The sequence below is a fragment of the Dicentrarchus labrax genome, unplaced genomic scaffold (assembly GCF_905237075.1).
Source record: "Dicentrarchus labrax unplaced genomic scaffold, dlabrax2021, whole genome shotgun sequence".
NCBI lineage: Eukaryota > Metazoa > Chordata > Actinopteri > Moronidae > Dicentrarchus > Dicentrarchus labrax.
Genome location: NW_026136701.1, coordinates 3,641,893 through 3,655,540, shown reverse-complemented (window position 1 = coordinate 3,655,540; position 13,648 = coordinate 3,641,893). Strand labels below are relative to the sequence as shown.

Genomic DNA, 13,648 nt, shown 5'->3' with positions numbered 1-13,648 from the left:
AAAACGCGAGGCACTAGAGAGCACTATTCGTTTGAATGCAAAATACAATTTCACCCCAAATGGGAGAAATTCCTACACAATGTCCCTTTAACCCTGAGGTGTTTGACCATTTTCTCCAACTACATGTAGGTCCAACATCTTACTTACTACACTGTGTTTATCAGGTCCTGAAAAACCAACAAGTAAGTTTCATGGTTTTACTCAGCTCACAGTGTCCTGTTGGAGCTCGGAGCTCTGCATAAATTACATTGCTTGTCTGTTGTCTGTCTGCCTCTCTCTCCCTCTCCCTCATCTACTCTATCATTTCTCCAAGTTCTGCATAAATTACTGCTCTCTCTCTCTCTCTCTCTCTCTCTCTCTCTCTCTCTCTCTCTCTGCTCCTCCATTCATGTCAGTACAATAGGCTGTTCCCTGTGCACTGGGAGCTTCTAGAAAGACTAATGTAGTCAGGATTAAGTCCTTTACAACTCCATGTTCATGACTGTTTCATATAATATGAAAAGGCACATCCACTGTATGTTGGCGTAAATAATGTGACGTGACCATCAACATCAGTTTCTATCTATGAGGGGTAGATAACTGATTTATGAAGGTATTTAATAGTTATTCAATTATTATTTTTATTAGATCAGAACTGTACTCATTTCATTTTCATCATGTGAATCCTAGCTGGTATGTCTATATGTTCTTGACACATTAATATATTTAATACCTGCATGTGCAATTTTATTTTTGGTATTTAACAAAGTAATTTGAGAATTATGGGCAAATTTCTCCACATGCTGTATGCTCTTCCACCAGGTTTTGTTATACTGTGTTACCGCACATTACTACATGATATCTACATACAGTAGATGTAGATCATGTACATATGCTATATATATATCATATCATGTGTGTGTGTATATATATATATATATATATATATATATATATATATATATATATATATATTACAGTATGTATGTATGCACACTTTGCACAGGCTGAATATATGACACATGTTTACATTATATCAATATTAATGTAGAATATCTATGTGTATACATGTATATCTGTTCAGTCATCATATTATATATACATATTATATTATTATAAATATTATTAATATTATGTTGTGTAAGTTATTATTATATACTGTTATTAACAATAACACTACCATCATGTCATCAGTACTATTACCACCATCTTGCAACTACAACTCTTTGCACCTTACCTACCTATTTATTGTTTTTTATCTTTTCCATCTAAGTATTTTATTCTATTGTTGTATTTTATTCTATTGTATTTTATTGTATTTTAATGTACCTGGGTGCTATGATGACCTAATTTCCCTACGGGGATTAATAAAGTCTATCTATCTATCTATCTATCTATCTATCTATCTATCTATCTATCTATCTATCTATCTATCTATCTATCTATCTATCTATCTATCTATCTATCTATCTATGTAGTCAACTGCTGCTGCAATAATGACACTCTTTGGTCCCTCTTCTAGGACAGACAGTTTAAATATACTGTAAATGCTGAGTAGCCTAAGAGGCAGACAGATACAAATTATTATAAAAGTGTCCACACAGAAGTTACAGCATGTGACGAATTACTGATTGACATCACTGTAATTCTATTTCCTCTGTGATCAAGTGTGTGTGTGTATTTGAGAGAAAGATAGACAGCAGTCAGCAAGCGTTTTTTATGTATGAAAGCACAGGAAAATTAAAAATATATAATTTTTTTTCAGCATAATCATATGAAAACTGTGTTTGTGTTTGTGTATGTATGTATGTATGTATGTATGTATGTATGTATGTATGTATGTATGTTGTGTGTGTGTGTGTGTGTGTGTGTGTGTGTGTGTGTGTGTGTGTGTGTGTGTGTGTGTGTGTGTGTGTGTGTGTGTGTGTGTGTGTGTGTGTGTGTGTGCGTGCGTGCGTGCGTATGTATATAGTGTGGGTGAGAGTTGGGAGATTCCCTTCAACCATTTTGATGGCCCCGTGCATCACCCACTCACACAGTTGATATTTAATCCACTGATATGTCGGAATTTTCCGAACTGTGTAAGACTGATCAATCTTCACTTGAGTGTGGTGAAAAGATAAATAATTTGAAATCCTGAAATAAAATGTCTGGGCTCCAGGTTCATGTTGGGCTTTTGTGTGTATGGTGTATGCAGTGCTTATATAGGATTATAGTGGCTTATTCTATTGTCAGCAGTACATAGAAAATAAAATAAATGTTAATGTCATTATGTTATTTTTTTCAATTACTGAACAGCATAGTAAGAACAGAATTTAAGGAAAAAAACAGACGTGCAAACAACTATACAACATACATATCAGCACCAGGTGGACGTGAACAGGAGACCCAATCTTAGGTGAAGCTCAAAGCTTCGTATATACGCACATATGTGCATTGTGATGCCTTGAACTAGTGGAATGTATTCATACGAGATATTCAGAGGTTTTCTGCTGTACTGTGTGCTATATATGCATGTGTTTGGTGGATATAATGATCGAGCAGCATAGTGCCTATTTCATGTGAATGATAACTGTGATCTTGGTTTGTGTTTTGTCACACAAACACCTAGTGTGAAACCACACCTGTAGCTCAACGGACGCTGATTGGTCTACACCACTGTGGTTTGGACCCAAGAACATAGACTGAAGCCTGGCACGATTGATTCTTGCATGATCTTGTGGTTTTGTGATCTCACGAGTTAAAAAATATTGAACTTGCATTACTAATTTTATTCTATTATTTCTCTTTTGGGTTCTGCATGCCTTGCCTTTCTTTCCTTTGGACAAATCCAGTGTTTTAAGGACTGCCCTCCTTACCTCTTCAAAGTAACTAGTAGCTATAAAAAAAATCTGCAGTTCTAACACTGATTGCAAGCAGGTGACACAAGTGGCAGAGTTGCAGAAGTTTTTACTTTCATTGTCTATAGATGGTGCACATCAGCTTGTTTACATCTGCAGGTCTGTACTGCTGCTACTGTTACTTTCCTTCCCTATAGCACAGATGGTGCAGGTCAGACTAGACCTGCAAATCCTGCAGTTAGACAATTTTTATGAAAACTAAACTGTTGGTGTATTTACTACAGTGTTGATGTGTAAGGTTTAATGTTATCTGAAAATTTTAAAAATTAGCAGAAAGACTGGAGTGGTGCCTCTGCAATGTTGTGTGTGTCTGTAAGTGTGTGTTTATTCACCCAAGGCAGACGGTGTGTGTCGGCCATGTGTGTGTCCCTCCTCCAGTGCTGCGAGGGTGGGTTGGGTGGCGTCATCTTGCTGAGAGGGTGAGGGGGCTGTGGCACACGAAACTGTGGGAAGAATCACAAAGACAAACAAAGGTTCAAATGGATGCAGTGGCTAGGAAAAGGTCAGAGGTCACATGAGAAGGTCATGAAGAGGAGCAAAGACAAAGCGGGGGGGGCACAGAGAAGGGGAGATTCTACACAAGCTCTAGCTCACACACAGACACACATACAAACTCCCACACGCAGGTCAAAATAATATTTTAATCTTTATGGTTGGGTTATATCCCTTTTACTTTCATACCGACTGCTACAACTGAATTGAGTTGACACAAAAAAAGAGAAAGAAAACTTGAGTCAATGAGCTATTTAGAGAAAAAGGAGAGAGGGGGAGAGAGAGATAGAGTCTGTAAATAAATTGCTAGTTTATTCCCTCCACAGCTAATCCCTGATAAGGAAAGGTTACACCGAGTGCTGTACAGCTGCAATGAAGGGAGAAAGACAAACACATAAAAACATCACACACAGATAACGCTGGCACAAACAGACCAGTTAGGCTGAGTAGTTCATGTTGTATTTTGGTATATTTCTTCAGGAAGGGGTGTGGTGATCACCAAGTTTTTTTTATCACCAGCACCATCCTGCACTTTCATTCATTTCTATACACCTGGTAGCCTCTCTGTGAAATCACAACCACCGAGCAGCTCCGTAAACTAATCATTTTGTCTATAATGATATAGATAATGATAAAGAAATGTTTGACAATTGTGCTTGAATAACGACTAAAACAATCAATGAACAAAATATTGGGACTTCGTTTTCTTTCGATCGACTAATGCATGCTGAGTAACGCTGCCTTTGTCTTTATGTCTGCATTTTGGAGGACGGGGCTGCTTGTTAAAATAAACCTTTACTGCAATTGTTAAAGGGCAAAACTGCTCAGGAGTTCCATGTTTACATTCAGAGTCAGCACCCATGTTGTGGCTGGTCTTTTGAACTGTGCAGTGTTGTATGAAGTTGGCTGTGCGTGTAGTGGGGCTGCAACTAAGGTATATTTACATTATTGATTAATCTGTCGATTATTTTCTTGACTAACTGATAACTTGTTTCGTCCATAATATATAAGAAAGCGGATGATCACTGTTTCCCGAAGCCAAGCCAAGATGACTTCCTCAAAGTTTTAGTTTTGTCCATGACCTACAGATATTAAGTTCAGTGACGAATAGGACTGAAGGAGCCAGAAACTATTCACATTTGAGAAGCTGAAATCAGTTCCTCCATTAGGAAAAAAAACCCCAATGACTTAACACATGAACACACAGTATGATGTGGCTGTGCGAAACCATGTTTTCAGGCTTTTAAACACATGCAATACATGTGTTGTTTCACTGGGTCTCCTTCACAAAGTATAGCAGCTCCCTGTTTTAGCTTCAACTCAGCAACATCACACTGCTGCTCCATTAACAACTCAAAAAGGACATGGACTGGGTCAGACTGGACTCAAATTGGTCACATTCATCACAACAACATCTGACTTTGCAATGGTACTTCAATAATAAAGCCATAAATTCTTATTCCACACACCACTCCCCATCTTCTTATGGCACAACACTATGAATAAAACATCAAATCATAGATTCCTATAGCGCACAATATTCTCTATAGCGTACTCTATGAATAATGCATCTCTAGTGAAGTTTCTTATTAATGTGGGCTTTGCTTGGTTGTGAGGTAATTCTGTGCTTACAAACGCATGTTACTCTCTAGAGGCTTCACTGTGCCTCTGGAGACTACACAGTGAATGCTGTTACACCCACAGCCTCATAAAAACACTGTTTGCTGCATAGTGCTGTTCCAGGGCTGTTGCTTAGTAATCTAAAAACAGCTGATCTTTAATGCATTGGTCATTGCTCTCAGGTGACGTAACAGGACAGCTGTACATACACCATCAGCTACCCTGAAACCTGATTTTATGCAATTAACGCAATGTTCTCTGGTGGAAATTTCCATCCATCTATCCGTTCACTATACTTCTTATCCTGTATGAAGTTTCTCAGGGCCTTAATCAACACTAATTTGAATTTGAATTATTTTCTTAATTAATGAATAAATCATTTTGTCTATACAATGTAAAAAAAAAAAAAAAAAAAAAAAAAAAAAGCTGAAAGTCCCTTCTTCATATTGCTTGTTTTATCCAACCAACAGCCCAAAAAAAATGTCTTCCTCCCCGTTACTGATTCAGATACCTGAACTTTGTGTACTGGCCAATACAGAGTACAGATGCAATACATATGTGTGTAAAAATATGGCAAAGTAGCAGTCCTTAAATGGGACCCTGTACCCAGCAGTGCCCTGTTTTGGGGACAATAAATTACATGATATTGGATTGGTGCAACTTTCTGCTGATGGACTGACCAATTAATAATAATTAATTCATAGGTATGTTTTCATTAGTGTGTAAGTACCTGAAAATAAGAATTGTTGTATTTTCGTTATCTGAGAATGAGCTGTTTTTCTCTGCAGACACAGCGATTTGCCTCCAATTGATTGATTCAATTGATTGATTGATTGATTGATTTATTATCGTACACAGGAAAAGAAACAAAAATCCAAAAGGATAACATGTTAAAGTGAAAACACTTATTTCTAACATGGTCCCAAGATGTTAGAAGACGATCTAAAAACAACATAGTCCTAAAAATCCACGAGCACATTTCACAAAACTGATGCAGTTTCAATGTATCAATCTGTTACCCTGTTTTTATAAAAAAAAAAAGTCCTAACCTGACTTCTATAAGCCACTCTCATATTTAAAGATTTAGACATGTAACGGAAGGTCGTTGCACAACATGGCACCAGTGTAAAAAAAAGGAGCTTCTGGGTACATTATTCACTCAAGGTGCTTTACATGAACACACACTGGCCCTGGTATTATAGTGATGCTGAGTATGGACCATTGTTATCTGAGAACACAAGTATTGAGGAGCATACCCATTGATAATATTGTCCCATGGAGGCCGCCATGTCTCTACAGCAGCCCAGAACAGACAAACCAAACACTGGCTGTAGATAGGGAGTTTCTGTAGTTTCTTACACACTTCACAGCCCGTTCTCATTCCCAGGTTGTCAAATACAGCTGCCAGCGGTGTTCAGTTAGTTGCATTCTGCAAGTTCACAGCTAGTTTAGTTTTATCTATTTGCAGCCCAACCCAGCTAGTACAACCTTTTACCATTAAACACATACACTACCCAATGTGTTAATTATCATCAGACCATGAAAGTATAAAGAACATCAGACAGTGAGTGGATATTTCCCCAACTGCTTAATGACGTAGTTAGACTATGGGAGGAGTAAAGAATACGTGTTCATCTTGGAGAGACGAATTTACACCTTTTCAACATCTGGATAAAATGCGGCTCTGATTTCAGTCTGTAAACTTAGTCTTTTTGAGATTGGATATCTACCCGATCCTCCCAAGACACATGGAGGGATTAAGTGTAAATGGGGTCAGAGAGTCAGATCACATTGATGAAGGGTTACTAGCATCATTTCTGACATCTGGCCAGTGCACAGTAAATGATTTGTCCTCAGAGGATAATACGTTGTCAACAGTGATCTGAAGGTTGTTCATCATTTTAAAAAGTTCTTTATGCCTTAATTAAAACTCTTTGAGATAGCATGTAAAAGCATATTTATTGATTCAAACTATATGTCTGCTATAATTTAAAGTCAATCAACAAAAACAAGAAAATAATTATATCATTTGGCCCTTGATTATTGCCATTTTTCAAGGGATTAAAGGTAATGAATGGTAAACTGATAGAAAGCATATTATTATTTTAATTACTAATTCTGTGCTAACATCCTAAATAAAGGAAGTACTTAAATCCTACTCAGTAGTTCTCTATTTGTATAAAAAAAAAAGAGAAAGCTTGGAGATGGGAAATCATTGAAATGCTTTATGTGCCTCAGGTTGAGTGCATGTAAGTGATATTGATTTGTGGAACAGGATGGGAGGAAAAGCTGGTTTGATGCATCTGGAAAAAACTGAGAACTGAAATAGCTAAAGGTGAGCTCAAAGACGTAGTGGGGCATGATGATCTTAAAGAAAGCATCAACAAGAATCTGCTGTAAAATATCATTAATGCACCACGCTGGAAAATCCTCTGAACATTTTTCATCCACTCCATGGATACCTTGCAGTGTGCAGTGTAGCTACAGAACTGTTGTTTAAGAAGGGCTCTTCATCAGCGCTTTCCTAAATACAAATCGGTCTGAGTGGCATTCCTGAATGTCAAGTACAATAAAGTCTCACCGCCTCCTGCAGTAATTAATAGCTAAATCAGGTATTGGGAAACCATTCCCTCCAAATGGAAAGTCCCTATCTATAGCCAGTGTTTGGTTTGTCCCAGCTGGCCTGCTGTAGAAACATGGCAGTCCAACATGGTGGACTCCATAGAAGGCGACCCACTTGTGTAGATGAAAACATCTCATTCTAAGGTAACGAAAACAGAATGACTCTTATTTTGAGCTGATCATACACTAATGAAAACATAGCTATGAATATTGTATTCCATTTCTGCCAATAAATCATCCTAAATATTACACACTGAACCTTTAAACATTAGTAATTACACTTTTGAGTGTTCTGATCAAATCATGCAGTTTTGTTGGGGGAGATAATAAATGTAATACATTTAATCTAATAAAAAAAAAAATTAAAAGGAAGGAAATGACAGAGGAACAACTTCATAGAGGAACTCACTCTATGTTTCGCACACAAAAACACACACTCTTTCTCTCTCACACACAAACTAACCTGATTGGTTGAGGCAAAGTCATGGCCTGCGTCTGGCATACCCAGGAACATGGTGTCCCCATCCAGCTGGAGAGAACAAAAAGCAAGAGCAACAATGTCAACAAACTATAATCAAGAACAGCAAACAGAGAGCAGCCAGCAAGGAGACAAAGAGTGGAGATGGAGGTAGCAGATTACTGGGTGGCAGCCAGTATGAACGACTGGTCCACTATCTGCACGCAATCTCCTTCAGACACTGAAAATCCTGCTTGTGGCCTGAGTGAGCACTGGACCCAGTTTTCCAGTGACGATCAGTCTCATAAACTGTATCACTGTCCATCACATAGAGGCTGAGATGAGGTTATTTTACAGTAGCCAAATGTTTGACAATTTACGGTATTTATAGAAGCTCAGATGTCAGGATCCTCTATTGATCAGGTGTTGCAGTGTTCCATTTCCAGTGTTGCAAGCATATCACACAGGGTCTCCACACTTAGAAATCACTGGACTTGGAATATAGTTTATAAAAAGTCGCATACATTATAGTAATTGCTCTGACTCAACAAAGACTCTGAATCTGGCTCTATGATGATGGCTCCTGTTACCTTTCTCTCCACCCACCAGCCCAAGCCCAGATAAATCCCCAAGGTTCTTAAAAGTAGCGATCAATATATCATCTAATATAGAGAGAGACATTAATTATACATATACCAATGTGTATTAGTATACAAAATTTATACACTCCTATTAATAAGTATACTTGTATGCCAAAATAATGTAATTCAAACATTCGAAATGAGAAAGAGTAGATGACAAATATATGTATGAAGGGAGCCAGATATATACAGGAATAAATAAATGGCAGTAACATTCAGTGTGCTTGACATCCATCAGCATATACCTCATTTCCTGTTCAATCATACTGCTTCCTTATACACCCACAGCACAAACCGTATACAATTTAAAGTACATTATATAGTATACAATGGATCCTATTAGTATGCAGTGTGGACTTTTACTTCCTTATTTCCCTCTTATCTCCCCTACACTTCCTTGTGTGGGGCCCCTTCTCTCCTCCTTCCTCCATTAGCTTTTATTTGTCCTACACCACAGACAGCAGTGAAGAACAAAGCTCTGAATGTCACTGTGCGTGTCATAGGTGACCACTAGACAGCTGCTCATATCACATATTCACTTCAAGGGACAAGAAGCAGCTAGTGTTGTCTCCTTCTGATATATTGAAGGTTACTTTTTGTCCATGGTTGCATTATATACAGTCAGGAAAACATTCATTGTTAAGTAGTTGTTTTAAGTTTTGGTTTTTAAATTAGACTCGACTTAAAGACCTGCTTCTGAAAGCTGCTGACTCTAAGGTCATTTCATTAGTCTTAGTCCACCTTGTTGTTAATATTACTTATATTTTACTTTTCATAGATATTTGTCAAAAAGTGGAGTAAAACGCAAAAGCAATGTGTTTCTCAGGTTTTATATGCATGTGAAGACAAACTTGCAAGATTTAAACCACTGTGAAATGATCTTATTATTACTCATTTTATCTGGCAAAGGGTCAACAAACTACAAGTCTTGAAAAAGATAGGAAAAGTCCTCAAATTTTTAGCTGTAACCACTAAATGATGTTTGATTAATATTTAGCAAATATTCATTGCTATCAAAATGATTGACTCATCCGTTACTCTATTAACTGTTACAGCAGTATTCAAATTAAAGGAAGGAATAAGGGCACTGCTATTGGTAGCATCAGTCTAAAAACTCAGCTGCAGTAAGCAGTGTGCAAGTTAACACTTTATTTGGATAGTCCGCACAGATTTACATAAGCAGAGCTTATTAAGTAAGGTTCAGCAATTCAACTTTTTCACACATACATTTTTTTTTTTGATATTACACTACTGTGTGGTAAAGGTTTAGTCGGTTTGGGCACAAAAACATGACTGAATAGTCAGGTATATTCGATAGAAAATCTGTTGAACATCTACAGATAAAGCAAAAGAGCTGAAATGTTACATATACTTTATAAACTACCTGTAGGCGGACAATCCTAATAAAGTGTTACCCTGGTCAAAGTCTACGTACAACCCACACCTGGAATAAAAAACAACAAATATATTTGAATCCATAAACTATATTCAAATCATTCATGGTAACATGGCTACACAATCATTGCCTTGGTTGACAAACACACACACAAACACAGAAGAACGTTTGAACAGGTGGGTAGAAGCAAAGCACTGTCCCATGTATGCGCACACACACACACACACACACACACACACACACAGACAGACAGGTGGACAGACAGGTGTAACTGCCCTATCCATTTGCCAGCTGTTGGGTATTATGCAAATGAGGTATAGGTTTACAGAGTCAACAGAAAGCCAAAACTGTTGTGATGGACGCAACCCACAGACAGACAGACGGACGGACAGACTTTTTACTATCATTCACAGTTATCTTTTAAAGCTTTAAAAGAACAGTTCATATATCAAATAAGAGTGGAATGGTGAGGGTCTCGTTTGTCTGTCTGTCTGATCTTCATTCTTGCTCTATGGGAGCAAACAAAGTTTATCAGACAAAACAGACGAGGGGAAGTGATCTCACTGTCAAATCAGCTGCTTCCATTTACCTTTGACAGGACCTCATATACCACGTGAACCGCACACACAGATTTTACACATGCAGCCATGGAAAAAACTATTGGCTAACATTCAAACATCATACCTTCCACCTCATGTGCAGAATGCAGCTATTTTAGCAGGTTTTCCTGCCCTTGCTCCTATGTAACATCCTTCCCAGCAGCACAACCTCCACCTGCCCCTACCCTTATCTAAACCACTTTAACCTACTTAAGTCTATGGTCTAACCTGATGGATTAAGTCTAATTCTAAGGTTTTATGCTTTGCAGCAATAGAGAGCTGCAGGGATGACGTCTTTCTGTAGGCCAACCCAGAAGTTAGCATCACCCTGGTTCCTTTGACAAAAGGCCAATGGCATTTGAATAGTGAAGCTATAAACATGACCTCACCATTACAACCTCTAAACTTTCCTCTATAAGTCATCTCTGTAGTCTAATTTCTGTAACCACTTGTTAGCGACCACCTTTTTTAGACATATAAAAAGCTTCAAATTTACATATTTTACATTGTAGAACAACATCTCTTAAGCTTGTGTTAACCACAGACCTTATTTCAGGCAACAAAAAACTGGACCTGCTGAAATGCTAACTCAGTTTTGGAGTTTTAGACTCTCTACGACTCTATCTCTACTATATGACTGCAAATAACAAAAAACCCAAAGTCTGCACACAAACAACCATCTGATTTGACACTGATACATGTTGGCATATACACTCACAAGTGTCACCTTAAATGGAATCAGGCCACAAAATAGAGTCATTTTGTAGATGGTAAGCTAAGTGGCTAATGTGTTCCTGCTATCCATAGGACATATACAGCTCTCAGCTACAGTAAGCACTATGAGAAGAGAAGAGATAAGAGGGAGAGAAAAAAAAAAGCCTTAAAGATGAAATAGTGATGATTTCTTTTTAGCAGGCGCTCAGTGTAAGAGGCAGAGTGGCACCTTTTACACTCTTCATCAGTCCTGGGAGGGACAAACAGGCAGGCAGGCAGGCAGGCAGGCAGGCGGGCAGGCAGACGGGCTCTAAAGCGCTCGGTATACTCGCCATTCCCAACCTGTCGCGCAACAATGTGACGTAGATCTCGCTGGCGCGCCAGGATTTTGGCCCGGTTGCGCCCAGTCGCGCCAGTTCGCGCACCACTCTTTTTTTTTCAGCTTAGCGTGCCAAAGCGGAAACAGGAAGATGGACGATCTGTACGATCCTTCAATGAAGGAACACAGAGATGCCCAGAGGTGCCAGAATGTTGGAAAAGAGGAGGCCATATGCCGGAAAATTTGGAAGAAGTTTCTTCTTCTAGTACCTAGAAATAGCAACGTCAGTAGCCTTTCCTCAGTAGCGACACCTCTGTTCAGGAGAAGACTGCAACTAGTGTCGCGACCACCACGCACAAGTATAAATAGTTACGGCGCTCCTGTGACGTCACATTGTCGCGCGACAGGTCGGGAACGGCGAGTATACCGAGCGCTTTAGGGGGGGAACTCAGTGGCTGCTTCATTAATGCCTGCTCAACACTGATGTGTTGAAATGAAACTGAAACGATGCAGTTGCAACTAAAACTGTCTTAAATGTTTGTAGTTTCTTCATGCTGAGAGCATCACCTAGAACACAGACACAAAACTGTGTTTAGGCTTCTGTGCCCATATGTGCCAAAATTGAGCTGATTAGTATTCCTTTTTAAATCTTTCTACTTAAGTAAAAATGAAGGGAACATTACATTTTTCCAAGCGGCAGCAAGAGCCAAAAAAAAGGGATAGAATGTAATTAAATCTATTTTATGAACTACACTAAAACGTTCTATTTTATTTCACTACTTTTGCTAATGACTCTAGTGTTATTTTTCTAGATGTGTTACAAACAAGCAGATTTTCCTCTAGGTGTGCTGGCTTACTCATAGATAACAACATCTGCTGGCAAAAAGTTGCTTCAGTTTTAATGTACTGTGCAACAGACTCACCACTGGTTTGTTTGTGTAGCCAATGAGGTGAGTCAGAGCTGGTTTGCCATACAGCAAATGGTTCACTGTCCCTTTACGTGTAGTTGTCCATGGCAGAATTTTTTGACGACGCCACTTAAAAAGGAAGTTTTTCCTTGCCACTGTTGCCAAGTGTAACCAAGGTTAGGGTTAGGGTCAAAATAAGTATAACACAAAAAGCAGTTCAGTATCTTAAACACACAAAGGTCACAGCTTTCTGTACTAAATTTACCCACACACAAATACTATCATAAACAAATGATCATAAATCATTGTTCAATTCTCTGCTGTAATTTTGATGTGTGCAATGCGATGGCCTCTAGCGCAATGCATGCCTGTTTCACATCCTGTGATCTTCTCTGGGTGGCATTTGTGTAGCATTTCTTTGTAATATTTACTATTTTAAAACAGTGTAAACACAGCCCCTTTAAAATGGTAACATGCTATAACACCCAAAAAACACAACTGTCATACTTCAAATCAAAAAGGTATAAGAATATCTAAGTCAGAGCCAGTGCGTGGACATATTGTACGTTTAAATTCATTTTGAAAGTAAATCAGGTTTCAGTAGATCACAGCTGAGGCAGCACCTCTGCCTCATTCTGAACCAGGAAAAACCCAGTCATTGTTATACTGTTGCAGGTCATTTAAAGTGAGGAAGTGTTGTTTTCAGTTTAAATGTATTGGTAAAAGTTCCAAAGTAGAGAAATTACATTTTTTTTACATTTATGTTTTATGGTATGACTATTAAGATCTGTAATGATTCATTGATTGACATAAAATTAATCATCTCAGTCATTTTTCAAGCAAAAATGCCCAAAATGATCCGGTTTCAGCTTCTCAAATGTGAAAATCTGCTGATTTACTTTGTCATATAAGCCAGCCAACTGAATATTTTTAGGTTTGGACTGAAGAAATCCCTTATGGGCTTGGAGAAATTGTAAACTTAACGATTAATCAGAATAATG

The 13,648-nt window shown here is 38.2% G+C and overlaps 1 protein-coding gene across 2 annotated transcripts in view; it reads right to left on the bottom strand.

The window, feature by feature from the left end:
* tox (thymocyte selection-associated high mobility group box) overlaps window positions 1-13,648 on the bottom strand; it is a 49,981-nt gene that overhangs the window by 25,924 nt on the left and 10,409 nt on the right. For both annotated transcript variants that reach the window (XM_051396154.1, XM_051396164.1), the window contains exons 2-3: window positions 8,077-8,142; window positions 3,212-3,322 (exon numbers count right to left, since the gene is read on the bottom strand). In XM_051396154.1, coding sequence (XP_051252114.1) covers window positions 3,212-3,322; window positions 8,077-8,142 — 177 coding nt within the window. The remainder of the gene's footprint in view (window positions 1-3,211; window positions 3,323-8,076; window positions 8,143-13,648) is intronic.